At 39.7% G+C, this 23,375-nt stretch overlaps 1 protein-coding gene across 1 annotated transcript in view; it reads left to right on the top strand.

Annotated features, from left to right (window-relative positions):
• The first annotated feature begins 3,584 nt into the window (after nt 1-3,584).
• The window catches only part of SYCP3 (synaptonemal complex protein 3), a 37,609-nt gene continuing 17,818 nt past the window's right edge, over nt 3,585-23,375 (top strand). The window contains exons 1-6 of the mRNA XM_049782944.1: nt 3,585-3,669; nt 4,524-4,590; nt 4,757-4,791; nt 17,501-17,618; nt 19,365-19,461; nt 23,202-23,300. Of these exons, the coding sequence (XP_049638901.1) occupies nt 3,585-3,669; nt 4,524-4,590; nt 4,757-4,791; nt 17,501-17,618; nt 19,365-19,461; nt 23,202-23,300 (501 nt within the window). The remainder of the gene's footprint in view (nt 3,670-4,523; nt 4,591-4,756; nt 4,792-17,500; nt 17,619-19,364; nt 19,462-23,201; nt 23,301-23,375) is intronic.

Below are 23,375 nucleotides of genomic sequence, written 5' to 3'. Positions count from 1 at the left end.
TTCAAACCCCGGCATCCCATATGGTCCCCCGAGACTGCCAGGAGTGATTTCTGAGCACAAAATCAGGAGTAATCCCTGACCACTGTGGTGTGGCCAAAAAAAAAAAAAAAAAGCAGAACTAACAAAAAAAATTTTGTGAGATTTTATTAATATCCCAGGCACTGTGTCTGTCTTGGTCTCATTGCTAGTAGAGAGAGAAGTGGTTTAGCATTTAAGTTTTCTGTCCCTTTTTTGCATGCCTGTCTGCAACACAGGATCTGCTGTTACTTGGGAGTCCTGGACCGTAGACATCACTTGCTAGGACTCAGCTGTCTCTCCTACAGGGGAGGTCATACTTTGGTCAGTCTCATAGGCTGCTGTAAAGGATGAGAGATGATATGAATCATTAGCACAGTCCTTGGCAAATTCCTCCTCCTCCTACATGTCAGTGATTAAAGGATTGTTACCCAGACCAGTGGGGAGTCATCTAGAGGAGTCAGCAGGGTGTATAGTGATTACATTGTCCTTGGCTTAAAAATTGTAAGACATTTTCCAATTAAAAAAGTTTTGCTTGCTTTATTTCTTCAAAAGTGTTTATTTAAAAATTACTTTGCCAGAAAGCGTGGCGGATGCGATTTGCCCTACATGCGGCTGACCCGGGACAGACCTGAGTTTGATCCTCAGCATCCCATAAGGTCCCCCGAGCCTGCCAAGAGTGATTTCTGAACGAAGAGCCAGGAGTAACCCCTGAGCAGCTCCAGGTGTGGCCTAAAACAAACAAATTACCGAAAAGAAAGCACAAGGTGGTATGGCACTTACCTCACACATGGTGTTGATCTGGATTTGATCCAGAGTAGAGTGAGCAGTAAATCCTGAGCACAGCTGGGTGTCTATTGATCAAATTTCCTAGATGTAACCATAAACACACACACACACACACACAAAGATGCAGTAAGTCCTGAGCACAGCTGGGTGTCTATTGATCAAATTTCCTAGATATAACCGTACACACACACACACACACACACACACTCACACTCACACTCACACTCACACAGATGCAGTAAGTCCTGAGCACAGCTGGGTGTCTATTGATCAAATTTTCTAGATGTGACCGTACACACACACACACACACACACACACAAAGATGCAAAGATGAAACAGCAGCGCTAAAGACCTACAAAGGAAATGCCTATTTTCCTATTGAAAAGTGAGTAAGTAATGCAAATATATATTTTAAGAAAAAGAACATGGCCAATAAGCACAAGTTCATAATCTTAGGTGAGAGCAAATAATAGAAGCCACAGAAATAACCACTAAAAGCACAGCAAGAACCATGTGATGGCTCACAATGGAAATTCAGTGTGGTGAGAAAAAGTACAAATGAAAGCCATTTGATGTTACTGAACGGCGCTTTGTCTCTGCCTTAGCAATCTCCTAAATAAAAGAGGAAGAACCCCATAGCATATATGCTTGTGACTGAAGTGTTTGTCTGCATATGGACATTCTGAACAGTTTGTATATTTTATAATTTAAATTTAAATGGATATATCTACTAAAAACTTACTTTGGGAAATGGCACCTGTGAGTTGCATTTTCCTGCTACTGAGTTCTCCCGCCAAAGTAAAAATAAAGTCAATCGGGGACTAGAGTCACTGTGGAGTATTATATAGCACTTAAAAATGATTCTGGGCTAAAGAGCATTGTGCTTGCCTTGCTAGAAGCCAACCTGGTTTTGATCTCATCACTGGATATGGACAAGCCACCAGGTGTGATCTGTGTAGTGCAGGCAGAGCTAGGTGTAAAGCCCTGTGCAGGCGGGGTATGAGTATGTAAAACAAAGCCAAGCCAAAAAAGATGATTCTCCTAGTAGTCTTTTCAAACACAATTCCAAGTAAAAATGTAACAGACTTAGAAAGTGACAGAAATGCGAGTGCTCACTGCCCAAACAAAGAAATTAAGATTGTTTAATAATGCATATATATGGTGACAAAACTTAGGTAGCCAGAGGGATGAAAGAGTCCCATAACATGCAGCATATCAAAAACAAGTTTCTGGAGGAACAGAGAAGTCGCGGGTGGCAAGGCCTTCTGGAGGCGAGGCAGTCCGTCTCGGTTGCGTGCTCAGCATACAGGCGCCTCTCGAGGCAGAGCCGGAAGCCCGGAGCACGCATGCGCGTCCTGAGGCCAGCCAATCAGGAGCCTCCCCAGGTGCAGCCCGGCGGCTGTGAGCCTCGGAAGACGTCGCGGCCTCGAGACACAAATCCGGGCGGCTGAAGTTGGCGACTCATGGGAGGGAGGCCGACGTCGATGTCGATGTCGTTGGCTGGCTCCAGAATGAAAGCGCTGAGCTTCTTTGAAGGTAGGGCCTTGGGGGGACGCCGAGCCACGGAGGAAAGCAGCGGCAAAGACAGGAATGGGGGGAGGAGGAGCAAGGCCGGGCTCAGGCCTGCCTCGGTAAAATGTCTGAGGCGAGGGAAGGAGGGCTCCATCTTGTTCACTTTGCGTCCTGGCCCTGAACAAGAAGGACCTTCCATGGAAGGTCTCTGTTCTTTTTGTCTATTGGGGTCATGTCCACCGAGGCTCCAGGGTCATTTCTGGCTCTGAGCTCAGGTCTCACTCCTTTGGGCTTCTGGGGTGCCGAGAAGAGAACTCGGATCTGATGATTGCAAGGCAGCTGCTCTACACGCTTTACTGTCAGGCGCTCTGGCCCTCCATGGGAAGTTTTGGGGGCGCAGCCGGTGTCTGGGTATACCTGCCGTTGAGCGGTTCGAACCACAACGGGTTGGCGGTCTGCCCCTTCCCTAGTTAGCAGAGTGGTGGGCCTGTCCGTAGAGCCCCCCACCCCCCCCCCAGTCGCTCTTCGCACGGAGGCACTGCAGCACTTGGAGGGAGCAAGGTCACCAGGGCTACTTAACCTTTGCTCACAGAAAATTACCTGCCCCCCCCCAAACCAAGAGAACACTTCTGCTGGATAGAGCTCGTTTCCGGAGGACAGGAATGAGGCGTGGCTTCTCCCAAGTGTTACTCAGGGGACCCAGGGTCACCTGGATCCCCTTCTCCATCCCTTCTTCCCCTCCTCTCCTCCTCTCCTCTCCCCTCCCCGTCCCTCTTCTTTGCTTTTCTCTCCTTCCCTGCCCTCCCCACCTCTCCCCTCTCCTTGCCTTTCTTCTCCCCTCCCTTCCTTTCTACTTCTCTCCTCTCCCCTCCTCTGTTCCCCTCCTTTTCTTTTCCTCACCTTCATTTTGTGGGTGTGGTGCTGTTTGGGACCTGCTGCTGCTATTAAGGATCCTTAATTGCTGCAACCCATTATTCTGTGGAGGTAGCTTCGGGGTGGTGCTCTCCCAAGCTGCTGGCCCAGTGCTTCCTGTGGGGCCACCCAATGATATATCCTGCTATATTTGGGGGCCATGCAATGCCAGGGATTGAACTGGAGTCCTGTATATCCAGAATTGTCACCTCAAATTGTCAGTGGGGTGACTAATGATTCTCAACTGGGACATGAAAGGGTCTCAGTCCAGAGGATTTGCAAATTTATTTGTTCAGACAGGAAACGCTTTGTACTGGGGCTGACCACAAGGAGGCATCCTGGGAAACCAGGGAAGATGTCCAAGGAGGGGCCGGTGATGAGACTCTTTGACTTAGAGAGAGAAGATAAAGTCCAGCACAGTTCCGAGAAGGGGACAGAAGGTACATGAGATCTAATGTTATGGGATGGTGACTACAAGTTCCTCATTTCTTTTTTTCCCTTTTGAATTTACAGCATTTTGTATGATAGTCACTTTCTGGTTTAGTATATTTGTGTTTTCTCACTTGAATCTTTTTTAGAAATGTATTATATATATCATCTCTTGCCTTTGTAGTCATTGCTCTCAAAATGTCTGATATTAAAGCATTGATATATGCCCTTGGTACTGACTTAATTCCATCTAATTTGCAGAAAGTACTGCACTTAAATAGCTCTTTAAAAAAAAAAAAACCGGGGCCGGAGAGATAGCATGAAGGTAAGGCGTTTGCCTTTCATGCAGGAGATCATCGGTTCGAATCCCGGCGTCCCATATGGTCCCCCGTGCTTGACAGGAGCAATTTCTGAGCATGGAGCCAGGAGTAACCCCTGAGCACTGCCGGGTGTGACCCAAAAACCACAAACAAACAAACAAACAAACAAAAAAAAAACCTTCCAGGTGGAATGTAGCTCTGTGGGAGCATACTTGCATCACAAAAGAAAAGAAAAACTTACCTAAGGGGCCAGGGATGTGACTGCCTCACATGTGTGAGATTCTGGGTTGCATTTCCATCATTGGAAATTAAATTGAATTAAAATAACACAATAAGGAACATGCTGGCTACATCAGGTACCTGGCTACATCAGGTACCTGAACTGCTGAAACATAACACTTGTTACCTCAATAAATAAGTAAAAACAAGCAACATGAAGAAAAATACCATTGGCAAAAAGCTCAAAGAGCTCAAAATAAGATAATGCTTAATTAAAATTTACCCAGCAGCAGTTTCAAAAGTATTCTTTCTTATTGTCAATGCAGGAAAGATTGCAGTTCTTGAAAAGCATGTGAAGAAAAGGACTTCAGTAACATTAGCTGAAGATGAGGGGTAATGTGCTCAAATAATTTTTGCTGTGAGATAAAGTATTTAAGGAAGGTTATTTTGGTTGTTCAGCATGAAATATATGTAAAATACTGATGCAGGTTCTTTTATCCCAAACAAGCTTATTTAATGAAACCTTAATTAAAAGTTCTAAAATGTAATTTCTTCACAGGGGTGAAGTACAGAGTATGCTGTCAACACTTGGAGGTATGTTTTAGGATATGTGTGCATTTAAATAGTTTTAAACTATATAACCAGTATAATAGAAAGTACAGCAATCTAAGGATCTAAGGACTTGATCTAGGGACTACAAGACTGTTACTTAATTTGTAGTTCTTTTGTTTGTTTGTTTTGTTTTTGGACCACACCCAGTGATGCTCAGGGTTTACTCCTGGCTATACGCTCACAAATCGTTCCTGGCTTTGTACCACATGGGATGCCAGGAGATCGAATCTCGGTCCATCCTAGGCCAGCACGGGCAAGGCAGACACCTTACCGCTTGTGCCACTGCTCGGCCCCTAATGTGTAGTTCTTAAAGATTTAAAGTTCTATAAGATTTCTTTATAAGAAGTCTTCATCTTCATGGATTTCTTTACTTCAACTTTTCCAATTGCTGATAAGAGTGACAATGGTTCTCACAAAGTTGAGGTAAGAATAGTGCTTTTATTTCATACCTGTGTGAGTCTAATGGTGTGAGGAATTACAGAACAAAAATGGATGAAAATGTTTCATATTTTAAATTTGGTTTTTTATATTGTCACTGTGAAATTAGAAAATGATTTATAATTGGGTTTCAGGCACATAGTTTCAACACCAATCCTCCTTTACTAGTGTCTACTTTGCTCCATGAGTGCCCTCTCCCAACGCATTTGCCTTCTATCAGTCTGCTTCTATAAAATGCTTTTTTTTTTTAATAAAAATTTTTGCACTGTGCTTCCAGTACTGTTGCTGGTAGGGTTTCATATATTATACCTTTCAGCATCATCTCCTGTTTGAATGCTTTCCTCTACCAGAGGCATTTCCCACCCCCTTAGGACCCCCACTTCACTCCAATCCTATCCTCTAGCTCCCTTAAAGGGCTTGTTTCCTACTGAATACCAGTTCTCATATTCTTTGTTTCCTTTGTCTTTGTATGTTTGTTATTTCAGCATGTTTCTTTATATCTTGTATCGAAGAGATCATTCTGTGTTAGTCTTCCTCTGTCTAACTTTACTTTGCATGATACTCTCCAGTCCCTCCATGTAGCAGCAAATTGCATACCTTTCTTTTTTCTAATAAATGAGTAGTAGTCCATTGTGTATATGTACCAGGTTTCTGTTATTGTTTCGTTTTGTGCCACACCCAGTATTGCTCAGGGGTTATGTAATTCTGGCTCTGTGCTTAGTGGATTATATGGTATACTGGGATTGAAACCAGGTCAGCTGCGTGCACAACAAGTGTTCTACTCGCTATACTATCGCTCAGAGCCCCAAATATATACTATAGTTGTATCTAGTCTTCTGTTTTTGAATACTTGGTTTATTTTTGTATTTTGACTATTGTGGATAATGCCAAAAGGAACATAGGGTGTAAATATGGTCTCCATTTTAATTTTGGGCCTTTGACTAAGAAGTGGAGTTGCTGAGTCAAATGGAAGATTAATTCCTAGAGTTTTTTTAATATTCATATTGTTTTCCAGGAAGACTGGGCTAGTCGATTTTCCCATCAGCAGTGCTCATGAGCCTTTTCTCCCCACATCCATGCCAACAGTGGTTGTTTTTGTTCTTTTTTATTGTGTGACTCTCTTTAATATGAGATTATATCTCAGTGTAGCTTTGATTTACATCACCCTAATGATTAGTGATACAGAGCATTTTTTCATGTACCTTTTGGTTATTTGTACTTCTTTTCTTTTTCTTTCTTTGGGGGCGAGGGGGCACACCTGGTGATGCTCAGGGGTTACTCTTGGCTATGCGGTCAGAAATTGCTCCTGGCTTGGGGACCATATGGGACGCCGGAAGATCAAACCATGGTCTGTCCTAGGTTAGTGCGTGCGAGGCTACCACTTGTGCCACTGCTCTAGCCCCTTTTTGTGTTTTCCTTTTTCTTTCTTTTTTTTTAATAATTTTTATTGTGACCAACATGAATTACAAGGCTTTCACAGTAATATTTAAGGTACATAATGACATTGAAACAGGGTTATTCCCACCACCAGTGCTGTCCTCCCTCTAACCCTGTTCCCAGCATCCTCCTTTTTTGACCCACCCCGACTGCTAGTGTAACTGGTCCTCTCTGGGTATCGCTGTTGAAGATTGGGTATCGATTCTGTTTTTGTTGACTTTGGGTTTGATGTTTAAATCTGATCATTTTTTATTTCTGCTCAATATTTATACGACTGATTGATTCTGGTACCATCCATTTTTTCCCTCTCAATTTATGAGGCAGAACAAGATGATTCAAATTATGTGGTTCTGTTTGAAAAAAAAAAAAAAGAAAAGAAGAAAATAAAAAAACAAAAAACAAAATAAAAACAAAACAAACAAAAACCAGGAGAAGGTTATAAATATTAATTTAAAAAGAAGAAAGGGAAAAAGAAGAAAAACATAACAAAAAGAAACAAAAACAAATAAAACCACCACTACCAACAACAAAATAAAACAAAACAAAAATAGAAACAAAAATCAAACAAAAGACCAAAACCAGCAACTTCCAGAAAGCACCACAGCAACAAATACAACAACCAAACAACAACCACAAGACCGAAAGGAAAAAAAAGAAAGAAAGAAAGATAGAAGAGAAAAAAAGGAAGGAGGGCTGGTGTGGCAAGGTTTTTTGGTTTTGTTTTTGTTTTTACATAGGCACAGTAAATATTGGGGAAATTAGAAAGGGGCCTTTGACCTAAAGGATACAGGGTTTCTCCACCCTTGAAGCATACTGTCATGGAAATAACTACAGGCTCTGTACATGTTCCTTTTCACATCCCAAGGAATTTTTATGGTCTTACATACCTGGCAAGTGCTCAGGGGCAGATTTTGTTTATTTTGTGGATTTTTTGTTTGTTTGATTTTGGGCCACACTCTGTGCTCAGAAATCGCTCCTGGCAGGCACTGGGGACCACCATTGATCCTGGGTCGCTGCAAGGCAAATACCCTACTGCTGTGCTATCTCCCCAGCCCCATATGGGCAGTTTTTGTACCCTGGTTATTGCCTGTGAAGTGCAGAAGCTTCTTAGTTTAGCATAGTCCCATTTATTTATCTTTGCTTCCACTTGCTTGGTTAGAGGTGTTTTATTCTTGAAGATGCCTTTAGCTTAATATCATGGCAAGTACTGCCTTATTTTTCTTTATTTATGGATTTATGTGTGATATCAAGGTTTAATCCATTTTTATTTGACTTTTGCCCATGGCATTAAAAAAAGATCTGAGTTCTTTTTTTTTTTTTTTTTTTTTTTGCTTGTAGCTGACCAGGTTTTTTTTTTTTTGTTTTGTTTTTGATTTTTTATTAGTTTTTATATTTTTGGTTTTTGGGTCACACCTGGCGGCACTCAGGGGTTACTCCTGGCTCTTCACTCAGAAATTGTTCCTGGAAGGGTTGGGGGACTATATGGGATGCCGGGAATTGAACCTGGGTGCATCTTGAGTTGGCTGCATGCAAGGCAAACACCCTATCACAGTGCTATTTCTCAGACCCCTGACCAATTTTCCTTTTTTTTTTTTCTTTTTTGGGTCACACCCAGCGTTGCTCAGGGGTTACTCCTGGCTGTCTGCTCAGAAATAGCTCCTGGCAGGCATGGGGACCATATGGGACACCGGGATTCGAACCAACCACCTTTGGTCCTGGATTGGCTGCTTGCAAGGCAAACGCCGCTGTGCTATCTCTCCGGGCCCTGACCAATTTTCTTAATACCACTTCACTATTTGTTGAAGAGGCTTTTCTTGTTGCACTTTATATTTTTGATCCTTTATCAAAGATTAACTAATCATATACCTGAGAGTCTATTTAAATTCTACTCTATTTAATTGATCTGAGGGTCTGGCTTTATTCCAGTATCATGTCGTTTTAATTACTTGTGCTTTGTAATAGTTTGAAAAGTAATTTTCTATGAATTCTCACAAAACATGAGCTAAGTTATACAGGCATACACACATACTTGTATATATGCCAATTTTTCACTTTCTTAATTTCTATGACATTCCTGTTTATTATCCCTATTTTTTTTTTGGTTTTGGGGCCACAAAAGGGTTACTTTCTGGCTATACACTCAGGAATCACTCGTGGCAGGATCGGGGGACCATATGGGATGCTGGAGATTGAACTCCAGTTGACTGAGTACAATGCCTTACCCGTTGTGCTATCTCTCCAGCCCCAGTTTTTCCTATTTTTATTATAACACTATGATTTACTACTAAGTTGTTCATACTACAGTTATTTCAGGCATTAAATGTTCAAACACCAATCCCTCCACTAGTGTGACCATCCCTTCTCTAGTATACTCAGTTATCCACCCAACACCATAACCTGTATCCATGCAGGCACAAATTTACTTCATATTGCTTGTTATAACACAAAGGCAACCAGAATTATCAAATCTTAGATCAGTACAGATATATTTGAAATGATTGTTATGTCTTTCCATGGTATTACTAAAATTAGTGTCTAAGGATTTATTGAACTGTGGTTTGGAGCTAACTGAACCTTCTATAATACTAGAAGTATAATACTACATCTCAAACAAGTAGGTAGATTACTATATAACTTCCCCATCAGATTTCCTGTGATACTACTGGCTGACATGGCCATGTGGTCCAGGATTTATAAATCTAAAACAAATGAGGTGGCTCTGAAGTTTGATAAGGTTAAGTTGTAGGGCTCTGCTCTTTTTGTCAGTGGGTAGCAGAGGATGGTATTGGGATGCTGTAGTTCATGCAGAAAGGGGAATATGCCCCACTTCTTTCTGAAACTGCCACACAGATATCAGCTCAGACCAGATTACCTGGGAAGTATTCGTGGTCACTATTTTCTTCTGGCATATTCCTATATTTTTTAGAAGCAGTATAATAGAAGCTTTTAAAATAATTTTATTATTTGTAGTTGAGAAGCAAAGATAATATAATTTAGAGGTGTATAATCATAAAGTTCATAAACATATTTTGCATTGCATTTTTAAAATTTTTAATCTTACCATTGAAGTAACATGGTTTACAATAGAGTTATAATTATGCTTTTGTACAACTTATAACATATCTACTAGATATGAGTGCCAAAATTTCTCTCTGTCCCTCAGCTCCTACTAGTCTGCCCCATTATTCCCTGTCCTCTGCCTAAAGGTTAATAAACTTTAAATTGTATGATCAAATCTTTGCTTTTTAGGTAGAAAAAAACTTGCTTTATAAATATTAATTTAGGGGGGTATTAGAAGTATAAACTACGGGGCTGGAGATGTGGCACTAGAGGTAAGGTGTCTGCCTTGCAAGCGCTAGCCAAGGAAGGACCGCGGTTTGATCCCTCAGTGTCCCATATGGTCCCCCCAAGCCAGGGGCAATTTCTGAGCGCTTAGCCAGGAGTAACCCCTGAGCAAAAAAAAAAAAAAAAAATTTATAAAAAAAGAAGTATAAAGTACATTTAGAAATGCATTTGATGACAAAAGCATTTCAATCATTAATAAAAACATGATCAATAGATATGTGTTTAGCAAAGCATTATTTGAAATAGTAAAAGTTTATGAAATAAAGTATGTAAGAGTAAAAATTATTCTTTAAAAAGTTTCTTAGGAGGCCGGAGAGATAGCATGAAGGTAAGGCATTTGCCTTGCATGCAGAAGGATGGTGGTTCGAATCCCGGCATCCCATATGGTTCCCCGAGCCTGCCAGGAGTGATTTCTGAGCATAGAGCCAGGTGTAACACCTAAGCGCTGCAGGGTGTGACCCAAAAACAAAACAAAACAAAACAAAGTTTCTTAGAAGTATTTAAAAGGGTTCCTGAATAAATTATCTGAATATTTACTTATATATATTTTTTCTGTACCTGGGATGTATTTTACCTGGTAGCACACAGAGTTGGAACAATAGTACAAAAAAAGTGCATCAATAGTTGGATAAGGTACTTACCTTACAGGCAGCTGTTCTGGGTTTGATCCTAGGCATCCTCTGATCCCTCAGCCCATCAGGGTTGATTCCTGTTTGCACACCAGTTGTAACCCTTGAAAATAGCCCGGTGTGTACCTCCACCCTGCTAAAATGGTAGAATTTGGTCTTTACTAGGCCCTGGGTTGGATCATGAGAACTGCTGCAGATAGCCCCTACAACAGTATATAGGGAAAAGTTTTCTCTATGCTTTATCTTTGCCTTTTTTAGCCATACATACAGATATGTATATATACATACATATATATATTTGGGGTTTTAAATAATTGTCTTATTATTTTATACAGCTTTTAATCTATTTTAGAGTTCTATTTTAATCTTTTTATTTTCTTTTTTTTTTTTTTCTTTTTTGGTTTTTGGGTCACACCCGACAGCGCTCAGGGGTTACTCCTGGCTCCACGCTCAGAAATCACTCCAGGCAGGCTCGGGGAACCATATGGGATATCGGGATTTGAACCTTCTGCATAAAAGGCAAATACCTTACCTCCATGCTATAGCTCCGGCCCTAAACTTTTCATTTTATAACAATAATTTGTTTTTTAATTTTTGTGTTTTGGGACTACTCTCAGTGGTACTCAGGGGTTATACAATGCTGAGGATTAAACTTGGGGTTTCTTCATGTAAATCATGTGCTTCAACCCTTTAAGTTACTTCCCAGCCTAAATTACAAATTAATAAATGGGAAACTAAGAAAATTTAATTCTGTCCTGGAGATCTTTGTTTCATGTATTAACTTTTTAAAATTATCTCTAAATGATTGGCCTAGGGTGGGGCTTGAACTCCTGTCCTTCGGGCCTGGGAGGACTTTCCTCCCTTCCTGGAGCAGGATTTTCAGCCGGCACGGCACGGGCTGGCCTCTGGCAGACCTTCGTATGTGCCAGAGGCCTCTTGGCCCGGCCTAGGGTAGGGCAGCCTGGACCTGGGTCACCCAACCCCCCTCTTCCTCTTTCCTCTGGATCTCCAGGTGGGTTTCTGGGAGGACCTGATGGGGCACCCTGGATTTTCCCCACTTCCAGGCCGGCTCCAGAGTTTGGCTTTGGGGGTGGAGTTTGATATGGGGGGTGGCAGATAGCTGCTCAGCTATACTCGGGCTGTCACTGGCAATTTTATACCAGTCTACATATACTCCTCCCAACCATCAGTACCCCAGACTTACCCTTCTTAACTTCAGTAACACACAGTTCTAATCTCAGACCAAAGACATACAGTGGATCTAACAATCCCAGAACTATTTAGAAGGACATAAATTGAACACATATTGGACACATATATCTTTTGAATATTTTATGTGTAGTTTCTTTAACAGCTATAACTCTCTCTATATATTCTTCTACCATGATGTTTCTATCCACTTTTCATCTTGTCTTTTCTTTGTAAGCTGTTCAGTAAGGATTGTTGGTGGAACTGTCCCTCAGTTTAATGCCTATGATTGAACTATGTCATGGAAATTGCTGGTCTTGTTCCTATTGCCTACAGATGCGCCGATAATGCTACATGGCATTGATCCTTGTTTGCACAGACACATTAAAATGGGAAAACAATATACATAAAGATAAGTTCTTATCTTACAGAGGTGTAGGAACACACAAATCTCAGTACAATGTACCTTACACCGTGAACATTGATATAATGACCTGGCACAGGCCTCAGAAGAATGGGCATCCTCCATTCACGCCAGAACCAGGCAAGCTATCTACAAAACATCCAAGGTCTTTTATAGCAACAGCTGGAAGCAATCCTCTACCAGGAAAGACACTACCAAGGGTCTGACATCAACCTCCTAAAACGAGACTTCCGTTTACACTGAGAAGACTTGACAACAACAATGACCTGCTGCTCTACAGGACATGGTTCTATTGCCCCTTAAGTGTGAGGTGAAACGAGAGGATGCTCTGCACCATTCTGACTGGAATATTGGATATGCAGACTCCAGGATCTTTAATACAGAAGCATGATACCAACAACAGAGACTATGTGAGGAATAGAGGTGTATTGCCACTACAGACGATGACCTGGATTGGACAAACTAGTTTGCCTGGAGCTTAGAGTCGGTCCTGTGCCAGGAAACTTAAGGGGTAGGGTTTCCTTGTATTTAGGCCATAATTTTTCTTTCCATGTCCCTTACATTTTGGTGGGCCTATGCAAACAAATGCCACTCTAACACCGTTTTTTACTATGTTCCCTTGACTCCAATCCTTAAGAAAAACAACCCACTAAAACTTTTGAGGTTAACTTAAACTAGTAAGCATGTGCATGGAACTAGATAAATGTACTTTGCCCTCAATGTTTAATTAGACATAAGTCTAATGTCTTTAGATTATATTGTGTGCTGCTAAGGAATAGTATGTACTACAACTGGGGATTTGAGGGACAAAGTAATTGTATTGTACATGGGTTCAGTTTTGTTTTTCTTAATGTTCTTTGGCTGAAAGTTCAAGGCTGGGATATCATCGATGGGACTACAGAGAATTCTGTTTATGGGTGATTGTGCTTCCACTGTAACTTTACCCTGTCCTCTTTCTTTGCATCTTTGTTGTCATAATTAAAATAAAAATAAAAATTAAAAAAATAAATAAAGAAAGAAAATATAATGTGGAAATAACTTGAATTTCTACTTCTTCTTACTATTTTAAAACATGAGTTATCTTATAATGACAATTCAATATAATTATCATCTCTGGTTCTTCAAAATATACTTAAAACAGCATAAGGAAAATTATAAAAAATCAAAAGAGAAAGAAATAATAAATTTGGAAGAGGATGGAAGCGGACAGTCAAACTAGAGATTAAGAATATGTTAGAGGGCAAGAGCAATGTCACAGAAAGTAGGGCATTTGCCTAGCATGAAGCTGACCCAAGTTTGATCCCTGGTATCCCTCATGGTCCTGCAAGTCTGACAGGAGTCATTTCTGAGCACAAGAGAGTGACCCCTGAGTGCCACCAGTGTGGCCCCCAAATCAAACAAATCCCTGACTGTACTTTGGGGCAATATATAGTACTCACAATTCAAAATGGAGTAAACCACATAGAAGGTTTTTTTTTCCCCCTGGTTGTTATTTTTGGGCCACACCTGGCAGTGCTCAGGGGTTACTTGGGCTATGCATTCAGAAATAACTCCTGGCTGTTCTGGGAGACCATATGGGATGCCAGGATAGAACCCGGATTAGACACGTGCAAGACAAAAACACACCTGTCTGTGCTATCACTCCAGTCCCAAACCATATAGAAGTAACATGCCTTGCTTATTGTACTATCTCTTTGGCCTATGAATACATCTATCTCTTAATTAATTAAATGTTCGTACCTATCATATATTTTGGCAGAAATGTATTAAAATATTTTTGGAACATAAAAAAATTATCTCTAAATAAATAGCCTCAGATTGGAAAATGAGAATTGGTATACTAATAACTAAAACTTTTTGCAGAAGAAAAAGTAAGCAAACTTTGCTTTTTGGTGTATGTGTATATTAAATATACACATACATTTATCAAATACTTCCGTCCTTTTGCCTCTACCTTCATGGTTATAATTAGGCACACACACACACACACACACACACACACACACGCACACACATGGTTGTGGTGCTTCTCCAAGTTGTCACTTCAAATTGTGCTTATGCCTACTGCTGTGGGATGCATCAAGATTTGCACTTTTTTTTTTTTTTTTTGGTTTTGGGCCACACTCAGTGATGCTCAGAGGTAACTCCTGGCTATGTGCTCAGAAATCACTCCTGGCTCTGGGGACCATATGGGATACCAGGGATTGAACTCAAGTCTGTCCTGGATCAGCTGCATGCAAGGCAAATGTCCTACTCTAAGCTTTGCTCTTTTTTTTTTTAATTGTGGGAACATTTGTTTTCCAGGAGTCACAAGTTTCTGGTCATGGTGCTTGCAGTGCTTTCTAGGATGCACCCTTTTGTGATATTTTTTTAAATTTTTTATTTTTAATTATGAGAACAAAGATGCAAAGAAAGAGGACAAGGTAAAGTTACAGTGGAAGGACAATCATCCATAACATAATTCTCAGAAGAAGTCCCCTTGCTGATATCTTAACTTTGAACTTTCAGCCAAAGAACATTAAGATAAATAAAACATAATTCATGTATTACTTTGTCCCTCAAGTCCCCAGATTGTAACACATTATAATATTTCTTAACAGCATACAAGGCAATCTAAAGCCATAAAACTTACATAACTCCTTAAACATTAGAGGCATAGTATTTTTTACATTTCCATGTACATGCATATTAGCTTAAGTTAACCTCAAATTTTTTTAGACTATCATATCCAATGAGGATTGTATTTTTTTTAATTTTTATTTTTTGTAGTTAAAGAATCTGTTTCTTTTTTTTTTTTTATTTGAACACCTTGATTACATACATGATTGTGTTTGGGTTTCAGTCATGTAAAGAACACCACCCATCATCAGTGCAACATTCCCATCACCAATGTCCCAAATTGGGTGGGGAGGAGGGAGATTTGGGAAGTTAACCTCAAATTTTAAGTGTTTTTTTTTTTTTAAGGATTAGAGTCAAAGGAGCACAGTAAAAACGGTGTTAGAGTGGCAATTGTTGTTTGCATAGGCCCTCCAAAATATGAGGGGCATAGAAAGGAATAACCTAGGCCTAAATACAAAGAGACCCTACCCCTGAAGTTTCCTGGCATAAGACCTACTCTAGGTTCCAGGCAAGCTAGATCGTCCAATCTAAGACATTGTCTGTAGTGCCAACATACTTTTTATTTTTCACACAGTCTCTATTGTTGGTATCATGTTTCTGTATTAAAGATCCTGGAATCTGTATATCCTACATTGAAGTCAGGGCATGGAGCGTCCTCTCATTTCACCTCACAATTAAAGGGTAATTCAGGAAGCCCTGTCCTGTAAGCAGGTCGTTGTTGTTGTTAAGTCTTCTCAGTGTTAAGGGAAGGCTCTTGAGCAGGTCGATGTCTGAGCAGTGGTAGGGTCTTCTGTGGTAGAGGATTGCTTCCAGGTGATGTTATAGACAAACCTGGATGTTCCGTGGATGGCTTCCCTGGTTCAGGGGTGAATGGAAAATGCCCTTTCTTCTGAGGCCTGTGCCAGGTCGTTATGTCAATGTTCAGGGTGTAAGGTCCCTTTGCACTACAAGATTTGTGTGTTCCAATCTCTATTAGATAGGATCTTATTTGTATGTATAGTATTTTCCCATTTTAATGTGCCTATGCAAAAAAGGAGCAATGCCAAGTGGCGTTATTGGTGCATATGGGGGCCGTAAGAACAAGTCCAACAATCCCCATGACATGGTTCAATCATAAGCATTAAACTGGGGGACTCTTTCACCAAAATTCCTTGTTGAACAGCTCATAAAGAGAAGATAAAAAGTGGTTAGAATCATCACTGTATAAGGGAATATTTAGTAAGACTTATAGCTGTCAGAGAAAAAATACAAAATATTCGAAAGAAATACGTGTCCATTTTATGTCTTTTGAAACAGTTTGGGGTTGTTACACACAATGCACGGCTTTGGTCTGTGATTAGGATTGTGCAGTACTGAAATTAAAAAGAGTAATATGGGTTAGTGATGTTTGGGGGGGTGAGAGAGTTAAGGAGTAAAAATGAGTTTTGTAGGACTGTGGGAAAGGTCAGAATACAAAATGGACATTCTGGATACGCAAAACTTAACATAAGGTTAAGGAATAGAATACTCTTAATACATGCAGTGCCCCCCCGAATGGTTTTCCAGACTAGTCAGAAATTGCCAGTGACAAACTTATTGCAACTGTGCAAAACTCAGCACACCCCAAGTTAGGACCCACCATTTCTGGGAGAAGGCCTTCCACATGGGGTCTCCCCAAACCTCATGCCAGCTAGAGCTAGCCTCCAGCTCAAGAGAGGATGAATATAGAGTGGGAAGCCGGGATCTGCCCCCGCCCTACACCCTGTGCCCTTCCCTCCCTAGAGCTGGGGGAAGGGAGGGAAGGCTTGGGACCCCATCCAGGAGGGACCTCCCGACACCCACGTTGTCCTGCCGCCTGGGCTGCCACCCCAGAAGGCCTGGAGGCCGGGGGCAGAAGAGGGGAAGGCTGGGGCCTATCAAGGCTCCCAGAGCACCCAAGTTAGGGAGAAGGCCTTCCACATGGGGTCTCCCTAAACCCCATGCCAGCTAGAGCTAGCCTCCAGCTCAAGAGAGGATGGATAGAGCCCTTTGTAATATTTACATACATCTGACCATGGTGCAGTTTGTGGTGCCAAGGGTTACAGATAGCAGAGCCATCAGGCTCACAGTAGAAGTGCCACAATCCTGGCACATTGGCTACACTGAGGCTTGAATTTAAGACCATGTGCATGAAAAGGTGACATTTAAGCTGTTGGAGCCACTCTTTATGCCTGTGTGTGTGTGTGTGTTGTTTTTGTTGTTCAAATCCAGTGCCTCCCACACATGTAAGGCACATGCTTTTCCTGTAACTACATCTTTGTTCCAATGCACATTCTTTTTTTTTTTTTGGTTTTTGGGCCACACCCGGTGGTGCTCAGGGGTTACTCCTGGCTGTCTGCTCAGAAATCGCTCTTGGCAGGCACGGGGGACCATAGGGGACACCGGGATTCGAACCAACCACCTTTGGTCCTGGATCGGCTGCTTGCAAGGCAAACTCCGCTGTGCTATCTCTCCGGGCCCCCAATGCACATTCTTACATTTTAATTTTAAGTGTCTTTCACAATCATTCTACCAACTTGGCATATTTATTTGATTTTGTGAAAATATAATATAATTCTTTGGCATTAAATTTTAATGAATATTTTTCATATAGCTGACATTGACAAGACTTTAACTGCCAAGAGAAAAAGACTAGAAATGTATACCAAAGCTTCTCTCAGAACCAGTAAACAAAAAATTGAAAATATTTGGAAAGTAGAACAAGAGGAAAGGTAAGATTTTTATAGCCCAATATCTGTATTATATTTTAGTATTTATCAATGCAAATTATTTATGATTATTTATTAACAAATCTTAAAATTTCTGTTTACTGGACATAAGTAGAAAAATTGAGTGGGGTAATATAGAGGCTACACCCATTCATTGATACTTAGAGACTCTCCCCTATTTTATGCTCTGGGATCACTACAGTGGAGCTCAAGGGGTCAAGTGGTGCCAAAGACTGAACCCAGAATTCCCACATGCAATACATATGCCCAAACCTTTGAGCTATCTCGGCTTCTTAATAATATATTTGACTTTGTTTTTCTCTGTGCCAGTTCTTTAATCCTGTAATTTAACTCCTTTATTGATTTGAGTTATATTACTAGGAATTAATAAGAATTATCTTTTTTTGTTTGTTTTTGGGCCACACCTGGTGGCGCTCAGGGGTTACTACAGGCTCTGTGCTCCTGGCAGGCTCAGTGACCATATGTGGGATGCCAGGAATCAAACCCAGGTCCATCCTAAGTTGGATGAATGCAAGGCAAACATTCTGGCCCCTATTGATTATCTTTTTTTTTTTTTTTTTGGTTTTTGGGCCAGGGGTGCTCAGGGGTTACTCCTGGCTGTCTGCTCAGAAATAGCTCCTGGCAGGCACGGGGGACCATATGGGACACCGGGATTCAAAGCAACCACCTTAGGTCCTGGATCGGCTGCTTGCAAGGCAAACACCGCTGTGCTATCTCTCCGGGCCTATTGATTATCTTTTAATAGCAGCTTCTATTGTAACATAAATAACATATCTTTATTCTACAAGTTTATTAACTGAATAAAAGTATATAATCCATAAGTTTTATGAAATTAATGTAGAAAAGGATCAATTTTATATCGTAAATAATTTGTAATGTTACAGCTTGTATTAGTTGTTTTTTGCATAAAATCATTGAACCAAAATAGGGATACAATTAAATAAAATATTTATATTTGGAAGTCTTTTATATTAAATACAATGGCTTTGAATATATTTATCATAGCAGAATGTATGTCCAATAAAAGAAAATAGAAAATGAACTGCTTGGAAACAAAATGTACATTTTTGGGGCTGATGGGATAGTATAAATGGTAGGGCATCTGCCTTGCATGTGGTCAACCAAGGTTCGATTCCTGGCATTCCATGTGGTCCCTAAACACTGCCAGGAGTAACACCTGAGAATTGCTGCGTGTGACCTAAAAACAAATAAACAAAAAAAAAGATACTTTTTTAGTAGGATCCAGAGGCCTCCCAAGCTGTATTTAGGAAGCCCAGGAGTGAACTCAGCTCGAAGTGCCAACCGTTCAGTGCATGGGCTCAGTGATGCGATACCACAAGGGCCCTGCAGTGCTGGGAATACTTTGGATACTCCATTGTCCTTAGGAACTTCTCAGCCTGTACTCAGTAATGCGTAGGGGGACTGTTTATGCCAGGGATCAAAACATGCATCAGGTGGGGAGTGCCTTAACTGTACTATCTCTCCAGCCTTGATAAAAATGAAGTTATTTTTTAATTACTGTAATAAAATCCTTAATTGTCAAGACCTAAAGCATGGAAGAAGACTTTTAGTCCAGAAAATAAATATTTCTGAAATCAGTGTAAAATCATAATTTACCTTTTTTTTACATCTGAAAAAGCTAAGGATAATTATTTCTCTTGATAAGAATATAAATATTAAATTGATAGTTTTTTCATATGTAAAATGACTACTCATTATGTCTTACAGGCAGAAACTTAGCCAAGAATATTATCAACAATTTCAGACTTTATTTCAGCAGTGGGATACAGAAATGCAAAAGGCTGAGGAACAAGAACAACTAACTGTTAAGTATCAGGCTTGCTTTTGCTTTCAGTAATCAATCTATTATAACCAAATATCAGGTAAGAGTAGAGAGCCTAACTTTATAGTAGACCCAGAGAATTCAGCTGACTTTGTGTTTTGGTACTATAAACCAGAAAAATAAAAAAACATACTATGCTCATAAAAATTCTTAGTCTTGGGGCCGGAGTGGTGGTGCTAAAGGTAAGGCATCTGCCTTGTAAGTGCTAGCCTAGGATAGACCGCGGTTCGATCCCCTGGTGACCCATATGGTCCCCACAAGCCAGGAGCGATTTCTGAGCACATAGCCAGAAGTAAACCCTGAATGTCAAATGGATGTGGCCTCCCAAAACAAAACAAAACAAAACACCCAAAAATCTACTAATACTATTATTAGTATATATTGAGACGTTTAGGGATTATCTTAGCTTCAGATATAGCTAGATGGGGTGAAAAGAATTGCTCATGTAATGTTTTTTTGTTTTGTTTGTTTTTATGGTTTTTGATTTTTGGGTTACACCCGGCAACGCTCAGGTGTTACTTCTTGCTCTACGCTCAGAAATTGCTCCTGGCAGGTTTGGGGACCATATGGGATGTTGGGATTTGAACCACCATTCTTCTGCATTAAAGGCAAATGCTTTATCTCCATGCTCTCTCTCCAGCCCCTCATGTAGTGTTTTATGAACTTTTTCTTTAATTCTTAGTAGTCTTTCTTAATGTTGATAGTGAAATAGATTCTTGTATAAATATACTACAAGTTTAGTAGACTGAAATAGCCTTCCTTGACAGCTGTGAAGAAAAGTTTTCTAGAAGATAATCCCTGATGTGTTTTGGATCCTTTGCCCATTTCTGAACTAGAATCATTTTACTTGGGGTTTGGGGGTGGGAAAAAGGACTCCGAAGTGGTAGCAGCTCAGGAGGCTTAGGGCTCCTCCACCTGATTCTTACCCAACCAGGTTAGTAGTTTAATATAGAATGAAGCCTGAGGATTTGGTCTGGGCAATGTAGTGGTGGGGATTGAACTGGGATCTTCTTTCTTAAAGCATGTTCCATAATCCATTTACTATCTTTCAAGCTCCCGTTCTAAATAACTATACATGTGTTAACTAATCATCTCTATGGCAGATGAAAGTTAACCCCACTAATATAGGATTTTATCCTATCATTGTTTATAAAATTATTACATATAATTCTAATATATAATACAATTTATATTGTATTCTCACATAATAGCTAAGGTACTTTTCATGTCAAATGATTTTAGGGCTTGGTTGATAACTATTTTGGAAATGTTAATTTAAGATGTATATGAAGCCAAGTGATATGTGAAGTATGCCATTCATATGGATCTGAATTTCAGGAAACATACAAAGATGGAAATTCTCAACGTAACAATAGTATTTAAGCCATGAGATGGATGAGAGATCCATGAGGGACTAAAAAATATAAAAGAGAAGTCTAAGGATTTAGGCTTGGAAAAAGTATTTCAGTGTTTAGAGTTCTAGACTCTGAGGGAAAAATAATAAAGGAGGCTGATAATGAGTGACTTAAAAGATAGAAGGAAAAATCATTCTAAGTATTGTGAAACATGTTTTTTAAGGAGGAAAGGATTAAATTTGTCATATACTACTTATAGGTTAACTAAGGTTAACTTAGCAATGTGAAGGTCATTGATATTTCTGATAAGAATGCTTTGCTTTTGTTTTTGTTTTGGGCCCACACCTAGCAGTGCTTAAGTGTTACTCTATGCTCTGAACTCAGGAATCACTCCTGGCAGGCTTGGGGGCCATTCAAGATGCTAGATGCCAGGGACAGAACCCAGCTTGGCCACGTGCAAGGCAAGCACCCTATCTGCCGAAATAAAGTTCTGGCCAAGATGGCAATGATTTTTATTGACTAGTAATAAAAAATTTTATTGAGGTTAGTATAAGAGAAAATAGAAAGAAAGAAATGGGGCAGGTAGTAATTTGCATAGACAAAATAATGGGTTTTGCTTGTTTGCTTTTTATGAATGGAGAAACAGCAGCATGTTTGATGATAGGAAATCAGCCTGAGGGAAAAATGCAAAATAATGAAAATGGGGTACGACTGATAAATAATCAACAATTAAGTAACAAAAGGAAACTAATCTTAGCAGGGAAAAAGGTATGTTTATTCTTATCTTGTATGCTGCTGACCTGGCTTCAGTCTGGTACAGCATTTGGTTCCCTGAGCCCTGTCAGGAATGAACCCTGAGTAAAGAACCAAGTCCTAAGTACAGCCATGTGTGCTTTATATCCTGCCCCCAAGTCCCCCTCAAAAAATGTGGATAAAAACAGATAAGAGCAGAGGTAGATGTAGGTGGGTAGGTAGATAAGAGATAAGAGGTCTAAAGTTATCTCTGGATTACTTCTGTTTCTTTATTTAAAACCATTTATTTATGGGAAAAGATGTCGCTCTTTGAGATCGAATGAGAGGATATGAAATATTTCCCTAAGAGTTGACATGAATAAACTAGAGAAATAAAGCTGTTTAATAAAAAAATAAATAACAACCTGTTACTATCAAGCATTGTTTTAACATTTTATCATTAATCATTAAATTTTAACATAAGCATCAATATATTTAACAGTAAACATAGTCCAAATAATATAGTGACTGTGAGTTCAGAGGGAGATTCTTCAGCATAGTAGTTGTAGAATCTTTTCCACAATATGTGGAATAACTGGAGAGTTGGAATTTTTTAGATTTAGTGTTAGCTAAAGTAGTGTAATTATGAAAGAGCAGAGGAGTATTTATACAAATGAGTAATAATAGACAGTTTAGGCTGAAAAGAGAAAAGTAAAGACATGGAAATAAGGATGAGTACAGTAAAGGATGAATGGATAATTATTTCTATTGAAAATATCAAAAACAGGGGCCAGAGAGATAGCATGGAGGTAAGGTTTGCCTTTCATGCAGAAGGTCATCAGTTTGAATCCTGGTGTCCCATATGGTCTCCCGTGCCTGCCAGGAGCAATTTCTGCCCCTGAGCACTGCCGGGTGTGACCCAAAAACCACAAAAAAAAAAAAAAAAAAAAAAAAAAAAAGAAAAGAAAATATCAAAAACAGATGCATTTAATATTAAGATTAAGATTTCCTTTTTAATCAATGTTTGGCAGGATGTAGTTTTATTGTTGAATAGGAGTGATAAATCAGCTATCTAAACTAAATCATAATAGTTGTTACAGTGTTAGGGGTATTAATTTAAAATTTGGGGGTTGGGGCTGGGAATTTTGTAGTTTCTTTCAGTGACAGAGTGAATGATTTTAGACATTAGTTTAGATCCCTGGTACACAAAATTAATATTTATTTTTACTGTGGATATGGTATAACCTACCAGATATATAGATGAATAGAAGTAATACCCTGAAATTCCATAGACTAAATAAAATGAGAATAGAATTTTCTATATCTATATTTTGCTAAATTAATGTTTGGGGAAGCCCCACCCACCTGTGCTCAGGATTTACTCATGACTCTATACTCAGGAATTACTCCTGGTGGTGCCAGGGAGACCTCATGGAATGCTGGAAATGGAACAAGGCCAACACCTTACTCATTATGCTATTACTCCTGTTCAAAATAAAAAGTCTTAACTCTGTATTTTTTCTAGCTTTTCATAATCATCCACAAATTAATTTAAACTATACCTTTTAAATTTAATGTAGAAATATATTTTGCTAAATTAATATTTTTCATATTGTTTTTTCCTGTTGTTTGTAGAATTTGTTTCAACAGCAACAAAAGATTTTTCAACAAACTCGAATTGTTCAGAGCCAAAGACTGAAAACACTTAAACAATTATATGACCAATTTATAAAGGTTTGTTTGTAGTATTTGGTAACAATGCTTTATAATAAAATAATTTATGTATGTGAAAATAGATCTAAATTTATC

Source organism: Suncus etruscus, chromosome 11 (assembly GCF_024139225.1).
Source record: "Suncus etruscus isolate mSunEtr1 chromosome 11, mSunEtr1.pri.cur, whole genome shotgun sequence".
NCBI classification, from domain to species: Eukaryota; Metazoa; Chordata; class Mammalia; order Eulipotyphla; family Soricidae; genus Suncus; species Suncus etruscus.
Note: the sequence above shows the minus strand (reverse complement) of the source record. Positions and strands in the feature narration are given on the sequence as shown.